Raw genomic sequence first — 21,124 nt, 5'->3', positions numbered from 1 at the left:
TTATTATCTGCTGTATTTCCGCTGTACTTCAGCACACATTGCCTGATGCTCCATCGACGAGCTTCGCCGACCGTAGCGACCACAGAAATTAGTGAACGCTCTATCGATATGCAATTTGCTGTGATACTCTGCGCGCGATCGATCATATCCCCATATGTATATACGTCGCCCACCTGCTAGGACGAGCGCCAGATTCCCTCAGTTCCTGGCTCGCGGCGTCGAGTGCGTATGGGATAACATCAGGCTGGAGCGCGTCCGATCCATTGAAGAGTGCACTGTAGACGTGTCTAGCAACCAACGGCCCATCCGCGTCGTTCATGGACCTTGATACGAATTTATCAACCTCAACCAGCATCTACAGTATAGACGAAAGGGGCACACCACATCGTGCCGATCACGGATTTGAAGCCGGCGAACATCATGGCCGCAGAAAGGCTGATCACTTCGTCCGGCTGCTGTGTATCACCCTTGGCGCTCTCACACGCGCTCAAAAACGCGAAGAACGCGTCGGGCAGCTTCAGTTCAGTGAGTGCGGAGATGGTCAGTTTCCCGTCCCGGAGGATAAAGCCGCTCTCGAGCGCGTCATCACCGTTCTGTTCGCCGTGACACGCGAGGTGGAGAATCGATGCCTGCGGGCACGCCGCGAGGATCTCGGAGACCCCGAGCGGACTCGCAGTTATCATTCCAGCGAGCACAGAGGAAGGAATGACGTGTGCGATCTGCTCTACTTCGACAAGCGTGTTAGGAAGCGGAGCTAAACCTGGTGCATTGGGCTGTGTAACGAGGAGCGCCTTTGCGGTCGCAGCTTGCACTTGCACAGGTCGCCTACGCGCGTCGATGAGCTGGCCAACGCTCGGAGAGTAGGACGACACCGCAAAATCTGACAGTGAAACCGGCGAGTCGCCCGAATAAATTCCCGCGGCGTGGACTGGGAGAAAGAGGAATACTCCGGTGGGTACCCACCAAAGTCGCGGGCGGTCACGGCCCTGTCGCCTCTGGCACGAACGTCAGTAAGGATTCCAATTTTAAGATTGGTGCTCGTACCTCCCAACGAAGAGCCTGGACCACCGGATGGACGACCTCATGCCATAGAGTTGAAAGAAGGCTATCAAGTGGATCGTGCAGATGTACAGTAGGTCTTGTGATCGACAGTCTTGAATCCGAAGTCGAAGCGTTCAGGTCTCGCGGTTGATGTGCGTCTCTCCAAGCCCTGGCTGACTTGCTGATAGTTTTGCTAGCGCTCCTAAGCAATTCTGGGGCAACGGAGAGACGCACTCGCATCGCTGGTCTAGTGGAAGAGGGAATCACGATGGCCTCTGCACTGATTTTGTCCGCAACTAGAATGATGACGGGACCGTGAATGGCCGCTACGCGTAGCTTCTCGAATGAGAATGGTTTGAGGAATTCTCCGCAACCAGGGTGTGCACGAGCGGCCCGAACGAGTCGTTCAAACTGCTGCGCCATTTCGCGACGTTTTGTAGCAACTTGAGAAACGCTTGCGCCAGCTTTTCGCTCCTCAAGCTTCGATGCAACTGCACGTAGTTGTTTTCCTAACTCGCCTGGTACCGGCAGTTCCTCTCGTGGATCTCTCAATCGTGAGAGCTGGGTCCAGAACACACCTCTATCGGCTACGATTTGAATACCGACTTCATTGAGAGAAGGAAGATTCGTACCGTCCATCCTCCAAAAGTTCAACGGCGGCTTCTGGCAAACCCTGTGCAAGGAAATGGAGCGCGCCCTTCTGGACGAGCCCAGGTATTTCCCTCAGGACTTTCAACGATTTCAGACGTTCTTCGGGATCCAACGCAAGGTATGCAATACGCGGGAACAGCCCAACGGTCCGCTGGTAGGCCTCTGATACCAACTCGGGTGATTGCACTTCCTCTGCATGCCTGATCCAATGCACGGAAGCCTCGAAACGAGATCGAATGACGGAGCCTTCGTCTAGTACGGCCTCTCTGTAAGCCAACATGCTTTTCGCTAAGTCTTGTTGGTCTGACGTCGCACGAAACCGCAAATAAAGATCATTGCCGTACTCCATCAAGTGCTCGGCACGGTGGGGATGACCGGCGAGAGTGGTAACAAGAATTTTCTCGTGCAGGTCAATTGAGATATCCAGACCCTGGGGGTCTACACCATCCGCCCATGCTCCCCTGAGCACACAGCTCAGACTGGCGAGGGTGTAGCGAGACTGCTCTGGTACAGAGTTCAGGGCCTCTTTACAAAGCTTAGAAGCTTCCTGCCAGCATTCCACCATGCCTCGCTTAGTAGCGGCGCTCTCTAGCGTGAGCGCCAAGTTGGCCAGGTAGAACGTTCGACGGATCTCCCGAACGGGACAAACCGCTAGGACCTCCCTCCGTAGGCGAATAGTAGTATCGTTGTCCGCGACGTCACCCTTCACCTTGAAGCGTAGCCCGTGAAGATTGGCGAGGTTTTGCAGCAAGTTGTGATAATCGGCATGCGTGTGAGGTCCAGTTTCCTTGCAAGATGTGAGCAAACGGATAGCTTCATCCACATCATCCATCACCCCCCGGACCCTGAATTGGGTATGAAGGGCTGCGCCAAGACCCGCCGTCGCAAGCAAGCAGTCCTGACAATCCTGCGTTGGAGAGGAAGCGATAGTATCGCGATAGAGACCGACTGCGTCGTGAATAAGCATGTCAGAACCTGCAGCTAGGTACATGCACATCGACGCTTCTGCAAGGACCCGCGTGGCTCGGACGCGATAGAAATGACCAGGAGGGCATAGCGTGACGGCTTGATGGGCGAGGAGTTTTGCTCTCGAAACATCCTCTGCCGCCTGCGCCCTGTATCGCTGAAGGACGAGGACCTCTGCCAACGCACACAATGCCGCCCACTGATCGGGATACGACGGGTGAGGTGCTGCTGAGATAGCTAGATCCAGCAGCTGGACGGCCTCTTCGAAATCCTCTGGCTGACTCTGATGTGTGTACCGAGCTCTGAGGGCAACACCAAGAGATACAAGAGATGGGACGACGTTCAACGTCCACATCGCCGTCGAGGTCAAGGCCACGGCAGACCTAGAGAGCATGATCGCTTCTTCAAGAAGCTCAGCCCGTCCCGTGGTCCAGTAGCGAAGCATCAATGCATCCGATAGCGCGATTAGTGCAGGGACGGACTGCATGTCCGGCGGGTGCGATGATGACAAGCCTAGGCGAAGGCACTTGATTGCTTCTTCAAGTGGGGAGACGTGGAAGGGATGATAACGAGACAACGTAGTAAGGGACCTCCCGAGGCCGTAAAGACAGTATTTCGCGTCGAGCCCATATTGCAATCGGAGATCCAGCGATGTTCGATGTAACGCTATGGCCTCGTCAAGGTCTTGCCGCCTTCCTAGCTGGCAATGTCTGTCGTAGAGCGATGAAGCGAGGGCGTCCAGAGCTTCAGCTTTCGCTAAGTCTTGGCGCGGCGATATAGATTGTTGAAGTGCTATGGCCTCGTTTAATAAGGCACTCTCGCCAGTATGGAGGAAAAGCTCGTGTAAGGAATCCCCTAAAGCTGATGACACATTTGCATTGAGCAAGTGATCTTGAATGCATTCAAGTTGACCTCGGTATGCGGCGATGTTAGCTTGTAACTGCATGGTTGTAGCATGGAATCCGCCAGCGTAGGTCTCAGACATGGTTCTAAAGCGTCTCAAGGCATGTCAGTACACATACGAAACCTGGGACCGACATTCGTGCTCACGTGGAATATAACACCAGCAGGAATATGTCGGGATGCAGGAGAGGATCGCGGAGTTGCCGTGGTCAGGAGGGTACGGCCTTATTTAAGCGCACGATGAGGTCCCCTGTCCGAGCGGCGACCGCAAATCCACTCGCGGTGGATCAAAGCTGCGGAGTCGTGTGCATCGAGGTTTGAACCGAACACGCGCAGGCACAAGTTACCCGCCCAAGCAAGGAAAATTTACAGTCAAGCATCCCCGTTACCGTACCACCGTAGTTGTCGGAAGTCCGGGCTGAACGCCATCATTAAGATACGGGTGCGCCTAAGCTATTCGTGTTCGACCCGACGGCCGATGCTGGAGCTAGTGGGATTAAGGAAACATGTCTCGATTAAGTTGCTGTCGGAAGACTGGAAAGCAGTAAAAGCCATACCGACGGGGATACTTGAGGGATATCGATGCTCCGTCATGGAGCCCAGAAGCTTCCTGTTTCTAGTACGTAGGTCCCCGCACTTTTGGCTTCTAACCTGCACTTAAATGCTCCCGTTGATTGCCGAAACGATGGCGCTGACTCGAGTGCCGAAGAAAATATTTGCCGCACAATCACCGGAGGGACGTGACGAGATGCGTTACTGCAAGGACTGCCATTCTGTTATATGCCCACGTGGATGTAAGTAGCCCATCCTCCGGAACAATTGCCAGATCGTCTCGGCTGCGGTTGCAGCGTCAAGGGCATAGGGTATGGAATCGGAATCGAGCGTCTCCTTTCCTGTGAGCAACGCCTCATACACGTGTCTGGCAACTACTGGTCCGTCGGCATCGTTCATTGCCCTGGTGGTTGCCATTAGTTGGAAGACAGAGGCGGAAACAGGCCAACTCACCACATCGTGCCGATCACAGACTTGAAACCAGAGAAGATCATGGCTGCTGACAGACTGATGACCTCATCCGGTTGTTCAACGTCACCTTTGGCGCTTTCGCAGGCGCTCAAAAAGGCGAAGAATGCATTTGGTAGCTTGATTGACTAAGCGACGATATAGTCGACTTGCCATCGGGAAGGATGAACCCGCTTTCAAGAGCGTCGCCAAGGTTCTGCTGGCCATGACAAGCGAGGTGAAGAATGGAGGCCTGAGGACAAGCATCGAGCGTCTGGGAGACGTCAGCTGGTTTCCGGCATCGCGATTCCGTCCAACGAATGCAGACAAAGGCACGATCTGTGCGATCTGCTCTGCTTCAGCAACGGTAGTCGGCAACGGTGGGTAACCCGGTATGTCAGGTTGTGTGACGAGCAACATCTTTGGGGCCGTCTTGTGCAACCACGGTGCAGACCGCTCCCGAGCATCGACTAGCTTCTCGATGTTGGGCGAGTAGGAGGAAACCACGAAGTCTGGTAATGACGGAGACGACAGTCCGGAATACACACCCGCTGCGTGTACCGGGAGATGGAAGAACCTCCCCGTCGGTATCCACCATATCCGGGGTCGGGCGCGGCCTTGCAATTTCTGGAGGTTACGGTCAAAAGTAATTACAAACGGAACGCTGGACACGAACCTTCAAGCCAAGGGCGTCCACAATCGACTGCACGACTCCGTTCAAAGGATCGCGAGTATGTCTTCAAGAGGATCGTGACAATGCCAGGTGCGCGTTTCAATCATAGCCCTGGGGCCGGTGTTACTGACACTCTCCCAGATTCTAGCCTCAGACCCTACGGATGCGCTATCTTCCTTCAAAGCAGCATTGCCTTCGACCGCAATGAGGATGACGATAGGATCATGAGCTGCGGCCATCTGCAGTATCTTTAACGATAGTGGTTTGAGGAATTCCCCGCACCCAGGGTAAGCACGAGACACCTGAACCAGCCTTTCGAACTCGTGCGTCATCCGGCGTCGGGCAGCAGCTTCCTCTGGATTACTTGCGGAGCCCTTCTGTCCTCCCAACGTCGATGCTACGGTTTGCAGCATCCAATGCGGTCGCGCTGTCTAGGGACTCGTCCGGGAGCAGACTTGAAGCGGAAGGCTGGAGAACCACGGCTTCTTCTAATGGGCTGATGTCGCCCGTATGAAGGAAAAGGTCGTGCAAAGACGAGCCCAACACGGTTGCATGCCTTGCATACTCGGTTGTGTTCGAGGTAAAAGAGGAGAGCCGCTGGCGGTGACTGTTGATAATGGCTTGTTTGCGCGTGACGATGACGGTGCAGGCTGCCGCAGGATCAGCAGATATGACCTAACGCGTGCAATACCTTGGAGGAACAAAACCAGTCAGCAATCGCTCGATGTTCCGAGGACAATTAAATTACAGTGGGTGTCCAGGTACAAGTCACTTCGGTCCATCGAGCATCGCTGATGTACTCAGCGCACGTCCAAGACGCAGTGCTAAGATTGCTCGTTGCCCCGAACCATCGAATGGGATAACAGAACCGCATCCGCAGCCACAACCCTATCAGCAGTCCCATCCCGGTTGGGGGAGATGTCAGAACCGAGGTGTAGCAGCGAACATTCCGTGACTTCCATCAAGATTCGTGGACTTGAGGTTAGGATAAGCATTTTTTTTCATTGGCATAGTTGTTGTCAGATATGAAAGAAGGGAGGTGCATGAACATGGGGCGACGTTGAGGTCGCTGGTAGGTCGCTGAGTCACGTGCATATAAGAGCTCAGGAGTCCGGACTTGGACGCCGACTTCACTGCGCAGGTCATCCTCTGGATTGTTCAACATCGTACTACGGGCACATCCGATACCGGGTATGCCATCCCTATGACCATTGCTGTAGTCCATGGGCCTCAGCAAGAACATTTGGCGCAGCTTGGGATCGGCAAAGGCAGCAGGCAAGAGGACACCGAAAAACGCAACATGCGTATGCTTCGCCTTAGAGGGGTGAGGCGTGACTCACACCGTCGCATGCTGCCGTTCCAATTGACTCTCGCAGGCCGGGTCTGAATGGAAGCGCCGTAGCCATCACCGTACGGTCTCGCACGCGGCGCTAGCGCGCAGGATCTTGCTATAACGGGATGACAGCCGCCATTACGAACGTCGTGGCCACGCGACTCTGCATCGGATTCGTCCACATCCGACCAGGCGTGCATCGGGCACGCATCGGGGCATGACTTTGACGGCCTGAACGACGGACAAGGGCTGTTCCCGAGCCCCCATATGTAAGGACGTCGCCGCGTTCAGTCACCTCAAGATCACTCGCCTTCCACCATGCCAGTCCTCGGCCCCATCGCCGCCATCCGCCTCCTGTTGGCATATGCAGTCGCCAACTTTTCCCTCTATTCGCTGCTGTCGACATCATGGACCAGGCTTCTTGCTTCCCTTGGACCCTTCCGAAATAACTCCGCCCTGGAGCCCAGCTGTCCTTACTGCGACCCTCCCTCGTACCGTGGATGCCGTCTATCGCACCACTCTGGGGTAGCTGCTTCTCTCCAGGTCGAAACGATGTCCCCTGAAGACATCGATATACCCCGCACATCGTCACCGGTCGAAACCTCCAATCCTTCCGACATCAACCCGTATACAGATGTTCCCCCGCCGCTACCTCAACCGGACTACCCCCTTACGCCGCTCACCCTGGGCGACGGCTCAACGCTCTTCGTGCCGTCCACGACCACCAGCCCAGAGATTTCCCAATCCGTCCATGACGCATCGCCACCGGCGCGGTACAAGCCGCACCTGGAGATCGACGACTCGCACTCTGCGGCGGACAACACAAGGCCGCAGAAACGCTACCTTCTGGCTTTCGGGTTGCCCGACGTGGAGATGCCCGTTGCGTTGAGCTCAACCCACCCAGCGCCACACGTACCCGGCTCGGCGGAGGTTCCCGGGGCGCAGCAATCCCCCACGACTCGAAGATCGGGGCGCCGATCATCTCTACGGGAGAGGATGGGAGGCAAGGTGGATGGCTTATTCATTCGCACCGATACGTGGCGGTCGAAAAGCTCGCTGGCTGTGTTATCTGACGAGCAGGAGGGTTGAGCGATGGAGGACTGCACGCAGTTGCGATGGCGACCCGTTTTTGCCTTCTTGTCCAGGGGACAGCCCGACGTTCGGTGTGCCAATACTACAGTGTTCCTAATATGGACTATACGGACACAATACTCATGATGATTGCTGTGCGCTATCGAACGCGGCCCTCTGTTGCTATCGAATGCACGAACAAAGCTATCGACGCGCATTGTGGCACCTCTTGAACGTATAAAAGGACTGCTAACCTCTCGGTTGCCTGTACATAATCCACAGTTGGCTCAACACCCATACCGACACTCGCGATATTTCCAGCGAAATGACAAACAACTTTGAACACAGGTCCTCTCTCGGCCACTTCTGGTCGCGGCTAAGGGGGCACACTCCCGACCCCGATGCTCCGGTAAGTGTCCGCTCACACCACTCGCGCGTCGCTAGAGCAGCTCCAGGTGAACGACTCAGCGCCTATCCCGGAGACCTGGCTCCTTAACGCTCATGTCAGCGAGGCCCAAGGGACGCGCGAAACGATGGAAGACATGCACATGATCATACCCGATTTCGCGGGGGTGGACGGTCAAGGGTTTTACGCCGTCTACGATGGCCATGGCGATGACGTCGTCGCCAAGTACGTCGTAGAACACTTGCACGAGGTAAGTACCGCCATCACACGGCCGCCATATTTTAGGAACTAATGTCGCTCGGCCACTGCAGATGCTGCTGCACGAGATGACCAAGCGCCCCAACAAACCCATGGCCCGGCACTTCCGGGAGACGTTCCTCGAAATCGACAGCAAGATCAACCGTCTCGGAATCTCGGAACGCGCTGCAGTCAACGACTGGGCGGGATCCGGCACTACGGCCGCGGTGGCGTTCGTGCGCCTGGAAGCCGCCGATGGCGCGTCGGCGAAGGAGAAGAAGGGAGATCCCACGCGTGCGGGTGGCGGGCAACGGCAGCGAGTGCTGCACTGCGCGAACGTTGGCGACTCGCGTGTAGTGCTCTGCCACGGCGGAAAGGCGATCCGCCTCACGCTCGACCACAAGCCGGATGACCCCGAAGAAAAAAAGCGGATCCTACGCCGTAATGGTACCGTCGAATACGGACGCATCGACGGGGGTTCACTGAACATGTCGCGATGCCTGGGCGACTGGCCTCTAAAGCGACCCGGATGGGTCATCGGGGTGCCGTCCGTGGCCCAACGGGTGCTCGGCGACGAGGACGAGTTCCTGATCATCGCGTGCGACGGAGTGCGTGACGGTTCCTTTTCCGCTCTGGTGGCTTGAGATGGCTCATGCCGGTGTTTTCGACAGCTCTTCGACTTCGTGAACGATCAGGAGGCGGTAGACGCGGTTCGCTCCAAGGCCGATCCGCGCGATGCAAGCTCGAAGTTGATAGAGCTGGCGTTCGAACGACGTACAAATGACAACGTCACGGTGATGGTTGTACGCCTGGGACCCGTCCCTGATATCTCCTGAGCTATTCTGTAGTACTAGTAGTGACGAGAGCAGAGAGGAATGATGAATTAAGTTCACAGACACCGCCACGATGTTCTCACGGATTGCCCATATCTGGCGACGAAAATCTGACGATGCCGCTCACCGTCGACGCAGTCTCTGGGCTGCACTCGGGCGTTTGGGTGAACGCCAGGAGTAACGGAGCGACGGGAGAGCGACGATTGTCCGGTTCATGTATCCATAGCTTACGGCCCGTCCGCGTAAATATGCACGGGCGATGTACATAGGACAGACAGCCATCTACCCAATCGAACATTTCCCTCGTCTTCACAGCTCCCGCGATATGACTTGGATCGCTTCAGCCGCGACGACTTAAGCCCAGGGGTCGAACCCTTCCTCCGACACACTAGCCCTTCTTTGCAGCGACTCTGACCAAAAACCGCGATGTCGCGCGTTGCTCGCCGACTCTTCGCGACCGCCGCCAGCTACACCAGTCGGCCGCTCCCCAACAAAGCGCACCACCATGCCCCCATACCGGATGCCGCCTTCCCCCATGGCTATCTAGCGACGGGCCTGCACTGCGGCGTGAAGAAGGCCGCAGGAGTGCCTGACCTCGGCCTGCTGCTCTCGACGTCCGAGCGGAACACGTCCGCCGCCGCGTGCTTTACGCGCAACGCATTCAAGGCTGCCCCGGTCGTCGTCTCCACCGAAGTCCTCCAGCGGGGCGGCGGCGCTGCACGGGCCGTGGTCGTCAATAGCGGGTGCGCAAACGCGGTGACGGGCCGGCGAGGGATGGACGACGCGTGGGCGATGGCGCGCGCGACGGACGCGTTGCTGGGCACGAAGGGCGACGAGGGCGAGGGCAACAGCGAGACGCTGGTGATGTCCACGGGCGTCATCGGCCAACACCTTCCGATCGAGAAGATCCTCTCCGGCATCCGCTCGCAGGCGCAGACGGAGGCAGGCTCGACGCTCGGCACGGGTTTCGCGGCCTGGGAGCGCCTTGCCCGCGCGTTCATGACCACGGATACATTCCCGAAGCTGCGCGCGCGCGCGTTCACGCTGGACGGGAAAGAGTACCGCCTCGCGGGGATCGACAAGGGCGCGGGCATGATCCACCCTGACATGGGCCCCGCGGCCACGCCATCCGCCCCCCGTGCGCTCCACGCGACCCTGCTCGGGTGCATCGCGACCGACGCTGCGGTCTCGCCACGCAGCTTGCAGTCCGCGCTGGCGTACGCGGTCGACAGGAGCTTCAACTCGATCAGCGTCGACGGCGACATGTCGACGAACGACACCGTCGTCGCGCTCGCCAACGGCGCCGCCGCGGACGCGGGCGTGCCCGAGGTCGACGAGGAGCGCACACCAGAGCTGTATGTCGCGTTCCGGGACGAGCTTACAGCGTTCGCGGCGGACCTGGCCAAGCTCGTGGTAAGGGACGGCGAGGGCGCGAGCAAGTTTGTGACTGTGACCGTTGAGGTATGCGCTTCGCATGGGGGTACATTGGTTCATGCTTACGAAGTCGTTTTGTATAGGGCGCCAACACCTACCAGGATGCACACAAAATCGCGGCGCGGATATCAACCTCCGCCTTGGTCAAGACCGCACTGTACGGCGAAGACGCCAAGTGAGTGTGCAATACTCTTCCTTACTAAGCCATCTACTCGCGTCCTAACCCATTCACAAAGCTGGGGCCGCATCCTCGCCGCCACTGGATCGATTCCGCTCAGCGTGCCGCTCGACCCGACGCGAGTGACGGTTTCGTTCGTGCCCGCGGACGGGAGCACGCCGCTGCCGGTGCTCGTCGACGGGGAACCGGAGAACGTGGACGAGGCGCGCGCGAAGGAGATCCTCAGCCAGGAGGACTTTGGCGTCCGAGTCGAACTCGGGCTGGGCAAGGAGAGCGCGACATATTGGACGTGCGACCTAAGCTACGTGAGTTGTGTTCGCCGTTTTGGATGTTGCAAAGGTCGTAGGGTGCTGATTGCGAGGATGGTAGGAATACGTGAAGATCAACGGCGACTATCGCAGTTGATGCGCACGCGCCAAGTGAACAATAACGCATTGATTTCTAGGCATGCACATGCGGCCCTACTGGAGAGTACGCGTTCGGATATCCGACCGTGCCACGACTTGATGAAACCAGGATTTCCTGAGGGGACGTCGTCAGGGCTGCATCATTACGATATCATTGACCGACGAGCCATTGAATACATGAGGAAGTGCCCTCGTCTACAATCGCACCGTAGTGTGAAATAGATTAAACATGAAATCGCGTCAATTTAAGCAGAAAATGGTCAAGGCTCGGTTTCCTGAAAGCGATATTGGCATGGCCATGGGTCATATTAAGCCGATATAGGAGCGTTGCCTCTTCTGAACCGTCAAATGCGCCTGGTGCGTTTCTCAGCGCCTTTTCCTCTCTCTGACCGTTCTTGCCAGCTGTCCGCTCATCCCTCCTTGGGCATCCTTGAATCTGTTTGTTTGTTTTTGATTACGAAAACCCGATGGTTATCGAGAGCATTGGGAGATAATGAAACGACGAGAATGTATTCATGTATCTGTGACGTATAGCTCATCGTGTATCGAATACAACCTTGTCGAGGACGTGCTAATCGGCCGTACAGGAACAGTTGCAAGCGGGAAAAGAATGATTACCGATGCGCCCACAATCCTGTGTCGCAGCTGATACGTGGATGAGCAGCGAACAAGAACGGATTAACCGCTATGTATACATGTGAGTTGGAGGAGGAGCAGAGTAAGTCTGGTCGAGAGGCCCTGAAAGCGACGCGTCGTTGGAGACGACCTCGAGCGTGGGTGCCCACTGGCGGGTCGTAGCGGGACAAAGACGAGTCGGGGCTAGCATAGCGGCCGGCAGAACAGAGACAGCGAGTGGGTGAGCGCGGTATGAATGGCGTTTCGGTGCGTCCAGGTGCTATCCGAGCGTGAAGTGGGCGAAGGCGCGAAAACCGTCACGGGCTGCAGAGCGCGTTCGCCAACACATTCCTCCTTGGATGCCGGTCGAAGACGCGGGGATGCAGCATGGCGGCGGATACCGTGAAGAGGACGCCGGGGACGATGGTGTGGTCCGGGATTATGGGAGCTCCGTGCGCGTCGCATGCCAGCACTGTATACATACGGTCAGACGTTTCTGCTTGGATGTCGCAGCGCTGATCGTGTCCGGAGGATGGCGGCGCGAACGCTGCATCGCCGCGGAGGATGTTCAACGTCTCACGGGCGACGTACGTACGACGAGAACGCGGCGAACTTTGGTCTGACCGTAGTGGTATTCTGGGCGCAGTCGAGACCAATCACGACGGGCGGTGGCATGGCCTCTTTTCGGGTGATCTGCCAAATCGTGTCTGATTGTGCACCGTCCGCAGCGACACGAGGCCTGTAGAGAAGGAAGATCCATGAGAGAACGGGCGACTGCGACAACCGCGACAGACGCGAAACGGTCTGACGGCCTTTTTGTTTTTTTGTTTAGTGGTCTCCGAGAATAACGGAACGAGATGCGCGCGCGCAGGCGATCAACTATGTCGTGTGAGCGGCATCGCAATAGAGACATGGACATGCGATATGAAAAATGCGTACGCACGGTCACTAGGCGTACATGAGGCCAACGGACGAGTCCGGGGAGCATAGATCCGCGAAATGGACCACACGCTGGACGTCTTCCAGACGACTTCTTCGCTTTCGAGCGTATGCTCTGGACACGGCCTTGGGCGACCGGGCTCGTCCAATAATATTGCGACGAGACAAGAGGCATATGATTCCAAGTGGGCTGCCGCGGGCGCGTTAATGAATTTATTATTATTCTGGATCTGGTCGAGCTGATGGGGCGGCGTTGATGCGGATGGCAACGCGAAAGGAAGCGGGCGAGGGCTTCTTCGCGAGCGAGGCCAGAGCGGGCCCTGCGGCATCAGGAAGCGGTCGGGCGGAGGCAGCGAACCCTGGGCGTGAGAATCGGGATCGTCGACTTGGGTCGCGGTTGCCTCGAGGAGAGAGGCAGGGAAGAGAGCACAAGGTTCGGGACTATCGTAAGCACCGCGTGAGTGGGGGAGGCTGTCTGGGGCGTGGAGGGCTGCTACTGGACCGCCGGCGGGTTGAGGCCCGTGCTTGGTGTATCCAGGCTGAACGGGGAATCGCAGGGGGCGACGGTAGGGCGGCACATCAGGCGGAGAAGTCGAAGGCGAGGATCGATGGGTGGGTGCCCGTGCTTGGACTGCTGGAGGTGGCGAGGACGAGCGAATGCGGTCGCTGATTGCCGCGGCGATCACCTGGGGACGACATCACCTCGGCTGAAGCGCTAGGGGATGTTGCTACGAGACATCAGTCATATCCATCGGGGGGCAGTAGTATACGGTACATCGCACGAGTCATCAACGGTAGGCGTCTGACGATGAGACTGAGACTGAGAGGACGGAAGGGCGTGGCCAAACGCCGGGTCACGTGCGCCAGAAGCGAGGGCTCGGAATTTGCGGTCGTCCAGCGAGAAAACTGCGGCGGTCGTCCGTGCGGTCGGTCGTCCTCCACCTTCCGCTCTCTGCTCCCCGGCGTCCGCGACGCATCCTCACGCTCCTTGTCTCCCGCCACGCCCGCACGGCCACTGCTCGCGACGACCGACATACCACGCCCTGCTCTGACATACCGCGCCAGCACTTCGCCCCCCTCGTCATGTCGAGCGATAGCCGCGTCTGAGTCTGACGACCGTGCCCATGGCGCACAGCACTCACGACCGCGACGCCCACCACCACGCGAGGTCCTCCTCCTCGCACTCCGTTCGCAGCCATCGCTCGCTGCCCCATCTCTCCGTCCACCCTCAGCCCGGAGCACCGCCCATGCCCAACCGCCCGCCTTTGTCTCGTCAGTCCAGCTCGCCGATGGGCCCTCGCCCGCCTGGCACGGCCTCTCCCCTCTCTGGGCCCCCTCCAGCCGCCTCCTCGCCCTCCTCGTCCAGCTCGCCAGCCACCCTCCAGCCGCCCCCCTCCGCATCCAGGGCTCGCTCGCATTCCCCCGCGGCCTCCCACACCGAACGCGGCTCAGGCGGCCGACGTCCTTCTACCGCACAAGAAGCCTCTTCTTCCCGCCCTACCGCCCGCCACGAACCCTCGAGCTCCCGCCGACCGGCCACCTCCTCGCCGGCCACGCCATCGGCATCGTCTGTCCCCGCCGCTACCCCGCTCTCCGAGGCCGCCTTGAAAGCCTACTCGGCCCGCTACCTGTCCTCGTCCCACCCGACCAGTTCCCGCAAGTCTTCGGGCAACGCCTCCGACTCGGGCGCCTCCGTGCTCGACATGAAGCGCCTGCTCAGCAAGCCCGCGCCTTCCTCCACGCGCTCCGCGCCGTCCGAAGCGTCCGAGCCGCCGTCCGTCCCCCGCGCAGGGCCCTCTCGCGGCCGGTACACCAGCGCAGCCGAACCCAAGACGGCGTCTTCGTCCACCGCGAGCGCGCAACGCAGCACGCACCGGTCGGCGAGCTACACCGCGTCCGCATCGCACTCGCGCGCCGCCCCCACGCTCAAGCCCCAGGATCCTTCCCCTTCTCCCCGCCGCTCCAGCTTTTCCGCGCGAAAGTCCGTCCCGTCGGACAAGGACAGGGACAGGGACAGGGACCACCGACCGGCCGCGCTCAAACACCGTTCTAGCCACAGCACCATGCGCCCCTCGCAGGCGACGCCGACCGCGGGCTCGTTCCCCACATCCGTCCACAGTCCGCGACGCGCCACCACCGCGCCCGAGCCAGCCTCCCGGAGCCCGCGCCCTCCGACCGAACGGAACGAGAGTCCGCTCCCGCGGAGCGTCACGCCAGCCGGGTGAGTCCCCCATCAGACCCGTCTCCGTTACGGCCCCGTTGCCAGCTTCGGTCGGGGCCTGATCGGATCTTTTTTTCTTGATCTCTTTATCTATACGTCTTATAACTGACCGCCATCTCGTGTGTGTGTGTGTGTGTGCATAGGGCGATCATGCTCGCGTACAAAGAGCAGGAGAAACGTCGGTCGCAGCTCGCCATGCTGGCAGGGGAACAGACGCCGGAAGCGACGACGACGAGACCCGCGCAGAGCCCGAATCCGGCAAGCTCGCGCGATTCGAACGGGAGCGCCGCCGGGGTGTATTATACGGTGTTTGGGAACACGTCGGGGAAGGTGGTCGCCGTCGGCGGGCCGGAGGACGACGCGTGGCGACTGAACATGGACGCGTACTACGGCTGGGACGCGCCCTCGCACAAGTCGGCGAGCGTCCACGCCGGGAGCGGGAGCGGGAGCAGCGGGGTGAGACGCAGCTTGTCGCGGAAGGTGTCGGCGCGGTGGAGGAGGGCGAACGTGCGGGGCGAGTCGTCGCCGTCGACGTCGGGGACCGGGACGGAGGACAGGCGCGCCGAGGCGCCGAGGCAGAGCCTGCAGGAGCGTCGGTCGGCGAGCTTGCCGAAGGAACGCCGCAAGTCGCTCCGGTTGTCGATCGACGGCTACGTCGACATGGCCGCCGTCGCGAGCCCCTTGCCGTCCGCGCGGAACGGTGCGCCGAGCGCGGGGACGCCCAAGGCCAAGCTCCGCAAGCAGCGCGACAAGGAGAGCAGGGAGGACGAGCATTCGCCCGGGGGAAAGCTGTGGAAGCTCATGAAGCGCATCAGCACCGGCGGGCTGAGGGACAAGTACAGCAGCGCGAGCCCGGAGGTGTCGCCGCCGCCGGTGCCCGCGCTCCCGCGCGACTTGCCAGCGCACAGCCGGACGACCACGCAGACGTCGCCGTCGTCGGACAGCCAGGGCTCGAGCCCGAACCCGCTCACGCGCTACCTCTCCCCAAGACCGAGCATGACCGCGCTCCGCAGCACACCCCGGACGCCCGTGCACCCGCGCAGCTCGTCGGGGCCGGCGCCGACGACGTCCAGCGGACGCAAGTCGACGCGGACGACGAGCACCACCGGACCGCGGCCGAGCACGACGACGCGCTCCTCGTCCCCGATCTCGTCCTCCGACGTCGCGTCCTCCTCCCGCTTCTTCAAGAGCAACGTCTCCTCGCGCTCCTCGAGCTCGTCTTACGGCGAGGAGATCCAGAGCACCACGCACGGCACCGCCGCGATCGGCAAGTACATCATACCGCCCGGCCAGCTCGAGGAGCTGCACAAGCTCGACCTCAGCTTCATGAAGAACCCGGACCCCGCGAAGCGCTCGCCCACCGCCGCTCGTAGCCGACAAGCGGACGACTCGCCCCCGCCCATCTCCGCCGTCGACGCGCATCCCGCCCCGCTCGCGCCCCCGCGCTCCGCCCGCCGCGCGTTCCGCTCCGAGTCGCCCGAGATCCCGTCGTTCTCGACCGACGGCCCCGTGAACGACTTTTCGGCGGCGGCGCGGACCAAGCGCGCGCGGCACGTCACGTCCAGCTTTGGAGCGCGCCCCGCGACCTCGCCCGTCACGGGCTCCTTCCCCGCGTCCGAGTTGGGCGCGCTGTCGCCGCCCCCGCCGCGCCCGGCGAAGAGCCCGCGCCGGCCCTTGTCGGCCGCCGTGGCCCCGACCACGCCGCTCATCCCGCCGCTGGCGCCGCTGCCGACGATCACCATGGACCTCGAGGCCGTCGCCGCCTCTCGCGAGCGCCACGACGAGGACAACGAGGACGACCGCCAGAGCCGCGCCGTTCGCACGGCCAGCAACGCCTCCACGATGAAAGACGGTCGGCGGTCCCGCTCGCGCTCGCAGGCCCCCGCCCCGTCGCCCGTCACGTTCCGCGAGCTCGGGACGTCGCCCGCGCGGCTGCGGTCCGAGCAGGAGAAGGCGCGCATGTGGGACGCGCTCCTGGAGCGCTCCGATCGCGCCGGCGGCACCCTCCGCGTCGGGGGCGACGACGAGCTGCCGTCGGACAGCCTGCGGCTGTCGACCTTTTCCGACTTCTGAGGCGGGGCCCCGGTGTCCTCTGTGTGTAGCAAAAAATGACCGTGCCTCCGCGATAAAGTAGTAGTGTGTTTTATATGGTTTTCCGTCTCCGTCGCTTGCTCATTCCTCTCTCTCTCTCTGCTCCTCTTACGCGTCTGTATAATCGCACGTTCCTCGTATACCCGCCCACAACCCCTGCCTGTTCCTGCCTGCGTGTTATACATAGTAGCCTGCAATGCGAATAAATAATATCGCTATCTGGTCCTGCTGGTCACATGAGCGAATGGTGTGAGACGTGTCTGCCGTGCGCGCAGCGGCGTACCACTCTCTATTCTCGGCTACGCACGTTACACACCGTCTCTCCCCCGTCGCTCGTTTCTGGATCCACCACCCGCCGCCACGCCATGAACTTCTCTACGGAGCTCGCCCTCTCCGCCGTCGTTCTCGTCGGCACCGTCGCCGTCGCGTACCTCCAGTTCAACAACGACTCTCCGCCCGCGTCCACACCGGCGGCGCTAGCGGACGAGAAGGCTGCAGCGGCCGGCAAGAAGGGCAAGAAGAAGAAGGGCGCGGCCGCCAAGTCGTCCGCCCCCGCTCAGCCTGCAGCAGCAGCAGCTCAGCCCGCGGTCGTGCCCTTCCCGCCCGTCGTCCCCGGCGAGTTCGGGTCGACGTCGACCGCGGCGGAGGACGGGTCAGACGCGCTGTCCGCCGCCGCGGCCAAGAAGCCGAAGAAGAAGAAGACGAAGAAGGCCGCGGGGGCCGCTGCGAGCGAGGGCGGCGCGGGCCCCTCCACCCCGAAGCCGCAGGACGCGCAGGGCAAGGGCGCCGCGAGGGAGGAGCAGTGGACCCGCGTCGAGTCGCGTCGGCGCGGTCGCGCGGCCGCGGGCGACGCCCCGCCGCCCGCCGCGCCGCCGTCGACGGCCGACGTGGGCGCGAGCGACGCGATCACGACCTCCGTGACGGGCACGACCACGCCGACCACGGAGCGGACGGACGAGGAGAGCGAGCCGCCGGCTGCGGACGAGCGCAAGACGCTCGCGGAGAAGCTCCTCCCGAGGCCCCGCAAGACGGGTGTCGACGAGTGCGTGCCCTGGCGCTGACCCTCCTCCTCAGAAAGATGGCTGACCTACCGCGAACGTACGCAGCATGCTCGAGACGCCCGACTACCCCACGATCGCGCGCGTCATGCGGGTGCAGCCGCGCCCGGACGAGAAGCCGGCCGCTGGGTTCTCGTGGGGCGACTACGAGGACGTTCGGGTGGCGGAGGAGGCGGACGGCGAGGGCGACGATGAGGGCTGGGGAGTCGTCAAGAGCAAAAAGCCGAGTGAGTGCATCTTATCTCTCCACCTTTCTCATACGTCTGCGTCGTACTGACGACGGTATCGCGATCTCACAGAGAACACTCGGCCATCTTCTGGTACCCAGACACCCTCCGCCGCCTCGGAAGCGCCAACGAAGAAACAGCGCCAGAACGCTGCCAAGCACGAGGCGCAAAAGGCGGCCAAGGCTGAGGCCGAGGCGCAGAGGCAGGCGCTGCTCGCGAAGCACAAGCGCGAGGTCGAGCGCGCACGCATGGCGGAGCAATTCAAGACGAGCGCGAAAACCCCGAGCGGTGGGATGACCGCGAGCGTGGACGCGTCGGGCAAGCTGGTCTGGGACTAACTTGTGGACGTTGGTGATGACGGTTGTCGTATCTTCTGTTGTTGCTGTCGCACGACATCTTAATGGTCGGATTTAAGCCATGCCGTTTCGTTCTTCGCAACTGAAACCATGCTTGTCAATGGAAGCAATCGAATAATAAGAAGGTTCAGGATTCTGCTACAAATCATGGTGAAAACGGACAAGAAATATGCGCTGCTGTCGATAAGAAAGCGAGGATCCCCCACGAAAGGGCAAATAAATTACGATAATGGCGCTAGCTCGTGCCGCCTCAATTGCGTAGCTGCTTCCTTGCAGTGCCTAGCATGGTATTGTTCACCTGAAGAAACGGGTTAGGCCATATCTCACTCCGTGTGGTTCCATCACCAACCTTGGTGGCAAATCTCAGTGAGCACAGAGACTCGTTCAGATGCGCGGCCAAAGGCGACAAGTTGAGAATCATCTGGCAGGACGGTCAGCTCCTGGGTAGGCGAGGACGCTGAACTACTCACGAGCGTCTTTGAATTGCCGCTGAGCGAGTTCATCAGCAGGTACGTGAGCTGAACGAGGGAGTCAATATGTGGCAAGGACGCGACATTCGGACTTCTTGCCTTGGAATTCCTGTAAGGAATGTGCTTCGCGGCATCGCCGCTGGCTCCTCGCTCTCCCAAAGCCGCAATCACGTCGCCGAGCGCGCTCAAGCTCTTGTTAATGTTTTGTGTCTCACGCAACCGATCCTTGTCCCCGGCCGCACCGCTCGCGTTGAGCCGCTCCGAGCCGGCGAGGTCGACGAGATTCAGGCACCCCTCGCACCTCTCGCCGTTCTGCGCGTTCGTGCCAGAGATCCGCAGAGTGAATACGGAGTGCGACCGGGAGGATCGCTCGTTCATAAGCGTCGCGGCTACCGTCCGCCTGGACTGCGCCGCGGCAAGCAGCGTCCGAACCTGCGACGGGGAGCGCAGCGGCACAACGTTCACGTCGGTGACGCGCGTGCCGTTCTTGGCGTCATGTCGTATTTCGTGCTTCTTCTTGTCTAGTTCGCCGTGACCAAGGAGATCGTTGATGGTTTCGTTATACTGGCACAGTAGGTTCAGGAAAATTTCCAAACCTCCAATGAGAGAAGACGCACAATTTCAAGGAACTGCCCTTCCATCTTGTATTCCCAGCCCTTCGACTTCAAGTCTTCGGCGACTCGGAAGACCTGCTCTACCGCCCGTGGAATCATACCAGCCGTGGAGTCTGTCTGTATCTACGTCAGGGCACAGGATTGTACGTAGGAGATAGAGACAGCCTTACGATCCCGCCCTCCATCGTGAACGATTTGCCGCTGCCGGTCTGCCCATAAGCAAAAATGCAAACGTTGTAGCTATGCAGTCGTCAGCGACGTTGATGACACGGCAGACAACTACTCACCCGTCAACACAGCTTTGAGCAAGATGCGAAATCTCTTCGAACACCTCCGCTTGCGTAGAAGGAGGCTCGAATACCTGGGAAATCGTCTAAGTTTCGGGCAAGGATCAGTCGTACCAAAAGTTATCACCGACCTTGTCGAAGGTAAAGTTCCATGTCTCTTTGCGTTCATTGCCCATCGCACTTTCCGAGGAGGAGGCGACCACGATCTCCTTGTGGTCAAGCGGATCTGGGAACGTTATTGCAGCGACCTCTTCGTTAGCTGCAAGCGCCGGGCGAACTCGGCAGAACACCCGTATGTTGCCTTTCAGCTCCTGGATAGTATTGTGGAGTTTCCTCCGCACCATCTCGCCGTCGATGACCTCGTTCCTTAGTCGCTCCTTCTCCTTCTGCACAGTCTCCACCTCCAGCTGTAGCTGCGCGATCTGGGACAATGCAGTGGAATAGGTGGATTGAAGAGCGCTCAGCTGCGCCTGCAGAGCATGCATCTGGGCGGCCTTCGTGAGGTCCGCCGTAGACTGGCTCGCGACGGTGGCCTTGAGCTGCGAGACGGATTCCCGTTCTCGCGCAAGGTCGGATCGGCAGCATTTGAGATCCTCCTGGAGCTCTCTGTTTTCTCGGTCCTTCTTCCTCATATCCATCTCAAGATCCATGACCTCTCGCGCGTGCTTCTTCCGCATCGTATCAAGCTCCTCGATCATGGAGTCGATTTCGCGCCGCTGGTTGAGCTCCTGGTTCCTGGTGATCGTCATCTGCGCTTGCAGCTGGGTGACCTTGGTTCGCTCGGCGTCCATCTCCTCCGCTAGCCGAGCGCTATCTGCGGCCCGCGCGGCTTCAATGGAGGACACTTGATCCTGCAGTTGTCTGAGGGCGGCATCGTTCCCGGCCGTGGTGCTCCGCGTTACTGGCCGTCGCGCACCAGTCGTACTGGGCACGCTTCCGCTGCTCACGGTCCTGCGAGCAGGCACGGTCCGCGCTGAGCTGGAGGCAGTTGTCGAGCTAGCAAGTCTTGGCGCTTTGGGGACCGTGAGGTTGTTCGAAGATCGCGGCACATTCGTCGCCGTCCGATTCGGTCCCAACGCGCCTGGCCTGGAAATGGCGGGGAGTTTCCGCGGCT

The 21,124-nt window shown here is 60.2% G+C and overlaps 8 protein-coding genes across 8 annotated transcripts; 5 read left to right on the top strand and 3 right to left on the bottom strand.

Annotated features, from left to right (window-relative positions):
- Positions 1 to 142: 142 nt before the first annotated feature.
- Positions 143 to 3,643, bottom strand: PUNSTDRAFT_133278 (uncharacterized protein; the record flags this gene model as incomplete). Its single annotated transcript, XM_007382692.1, has 4 exons — positions 143 to 323; positions 382 to 995; positions 1,045 to 1,621; positions 1,674 to 3,643. The coding sequence occupies 4 exons, from the start codon at positions 3,641 to 3,643 to the stop codon at positions 143 to 145; spliced, it is 3,342 nt and encodes a 1,113-aa protein (XP_007382754.1).
- Positions 3,644 to 4,314: 671 nt separating this feature from the next.
- PUNSTDRAFT_133277 (uncharacterized protein) lies at positions 4,315 to 5,646 on the bottom strand (the record flags this gene model as incomplete). Its single annotated transcript, XM_007382691.1, has 6 exons — positions 4,315 to 4,516; positions 4,567 to 4,651; positions 4,711 to 4,834; positions 4,879 to 5,187; positions 5,237 to 5,263; positions 5,365 to 5,646. 6 exons carry the CDS (start codon positions 5,644 to 5,646, stop codon positions 4,315 to 4,317), a joined length of 1,029 nt encoding a protein of 342 aa, XP_007382753.1.
- A 724-nt stretch (positions 5,647 to 6,370) lies between these two features.
- On the top strand, positions 6,371 to 7,981 carry PUNSTDRAFT_125711 (uncharacterized protein). Its single transcript, XM_007382690.1, has 2 exons — positions 6,371 to 6,557; positions 6,610 to 7,981. The coding sequence occupies exon 2, from the start codon at positions 6,885 to 6,887 to the stop codon at positions 7,653 to 7,655; it is 771 nt and encodes a 256-aa protein (XP_007382752.1). The 5' UTR covers positions 6,371 to 6,557; positions 6,610 to 6,884; the 3' UTR covers positions 7,656 to 7,981.
- On the top strand, positions 7,963 to 9,116 carry PUNSTDRAFT_43866 (protein serine/threonine phosphatase 2C; the record flags this gene model as incomplete). The annotated part of the gene is made up of 4 exons (XM_007382689.1): positions 7,963 to 8,046; positions 8,093 to 8,293; positions 8,355 to 8,888; positions 8,952 to 9,116. 4 exons carry the CDS (start codon positions 7,963 to 7,965, stop codon positions 9,114 to 9,116), a joined length of 984 nt encoding a protein of 327 aa, XP_007382751.1.
- A 398-nt stretch (positions 9,117 to 9,514) lies between these two features.
- PUNSTDRAFT_85863 (arginine biosynthesis ArgJ) lies at positions 9,515 to 11,385 on the top strand. Its single transcript, XM_007382688.1, has 4 exons — positions 9,515 to 10,574; positions 10,631 to 10,722; positions 10,784 to 11,030; positions 11,095 to 11,385. The coding sequence occupies exons 1-4, from the start codon at positions 9,540 to 9,542 to the stop codon at positions 11,128 to 11,130; spliced, it is 1,410 nt and encodes a 469-aa protein (XP_007382750.1). The 5' UTR covers positions 9,515 to 9,539; the 3' UTR covers positions 11,131 to 11,385.
- A 2,242-nt stretch (positions 11,386 to 13,627) lies between these two features.
- Positions 13,628 to 17,202, top strand: PUNSTDRAFT_119958 (uncharacterized protein). The gene is made up of 2 exons (XM_007382687.1): positions 13,628 to 14,907; positions 15,051 to 17,202. The coding sequence occupies exons 1-2, from the start codon at positions 13,811 to 13,813 to the stop codon at positions 16,978 to 16,980; spliced, it is 3,027 nt and encodes a 1,008-aa protein (XP_007382749.1). The 5' UTR covers positions 13,628 to 13,810; the 3' UTR covers positions 16,981 to 17,202.
- A 161-nt stretch (positions 17,203 to 17,363) lies between these two features.
- PUNSTDRAFT_43863 (uncharacterized protein) lies at positions 17,364 to 18,621 on the top strand (the record flags this gene model as incomplete). Its single annotated transcript, XM_007382686.1, has 3 exons — positions 17,364 to 18,040; positions 18,105 to 18,283; positions 18,356 to 18,621. 3 exons carry the CDS (start codon positions 17,364 to 17,366, stop codon positions 18,619 to 18,621), a joined length of 1,122 nt encoding a protein of 373 aa, XP_007382748.1.
- A 268-nt stretch (positions 18,622 to 18,889) lies between these two features.
- PUNSTDRAFT_66753 (C-terminal kinesin) lies at positions 18,890 to 20,801 on the bottom strand (the record flags this gene model as incomplete). The annotated part of the gene is made up of 7 exons (XM_007382685.1): positions 18,890 to 18,937; positions 18,989 to 19,060; positions 19,110 to 19,673; positions 19,727 to 19,840; positions 19,894 to 19,963; positions 20,011 to 20,084; positions 20,142 to 20,801. 7 exons carry the CDS (start codon positions 20,799 to 20,801, stop codon positions 18,890 to 18,892), a joined length of 1,602 nt encoding a protein of 533 aa, XP_007382747.1.
- Between the last annotated feature and the right edge of the window lie 323 nt (positions 20,802 to 21,124).

This window comes from Punctularia strigosozonata (genome assembly GCF_000264995.1).
Source record: "Punctularia strigosozonata HHB-11173 SS5 unplaced genomic scaffold PUNSTscaffold_5, whole genome shotgun sequence".
NCBI lineage: Eukaryota > Fungi > Basidiomycota > Agaricomycetes > Corticiales > Punctulariaceae > Punctularia > Punctularia strigosozonata.
This window is presented reverse-complemented; position numbering and strand designations above follow the sequence as displayed.

Bases quoted from the DNA above. Each gene is read 5' to 3' on its own strand.
- PUNSTDRAFT_125711 (XM_007382690.1), top strand. From the start codon at position 6,885: ATGCCAGTCCTCGGCCCCATCGCCGCCATCCGCCTCCTGTTGGCATAT.
- PUNSTDRAFT_119958 (XM_007382687.1), top strand. From the start codon at position 13,811: ATGGCGCACAGCACTCACGACCGCGACGCCCACCACCACGCGAGGTCC. The intron at 14,908-15,050 runs GTGAGTCCCCCA...GTGTGTGCATAG, and splicing joins CGGAGCGTCACGCCAGCCGG to GGCGATCATGCTCGCGTACA.
- PUNSTDRAFT_85863 (XM_007382688.1), top strand. From the start codon at position 9,540: ATGTCGCGCGTTGCTCGCCGACTCTTCGCGACCGCCGCCAGCTACACC. The intron at 10,723-10,783 runs GTGAGTGTGCAA...CCATTCACAAAG, and splicing joins CTGTACGGCGAAGACGCCAA to CTGGGGCCGCATCCTCGCCG. The intron at 11,031-11,094 runs GTGAGTTGTGTT...CGAGGATGGTAG, and splicing joins GGACGTGCGACCTAAGCTAC to GAATACGTGAAGATCAACGG.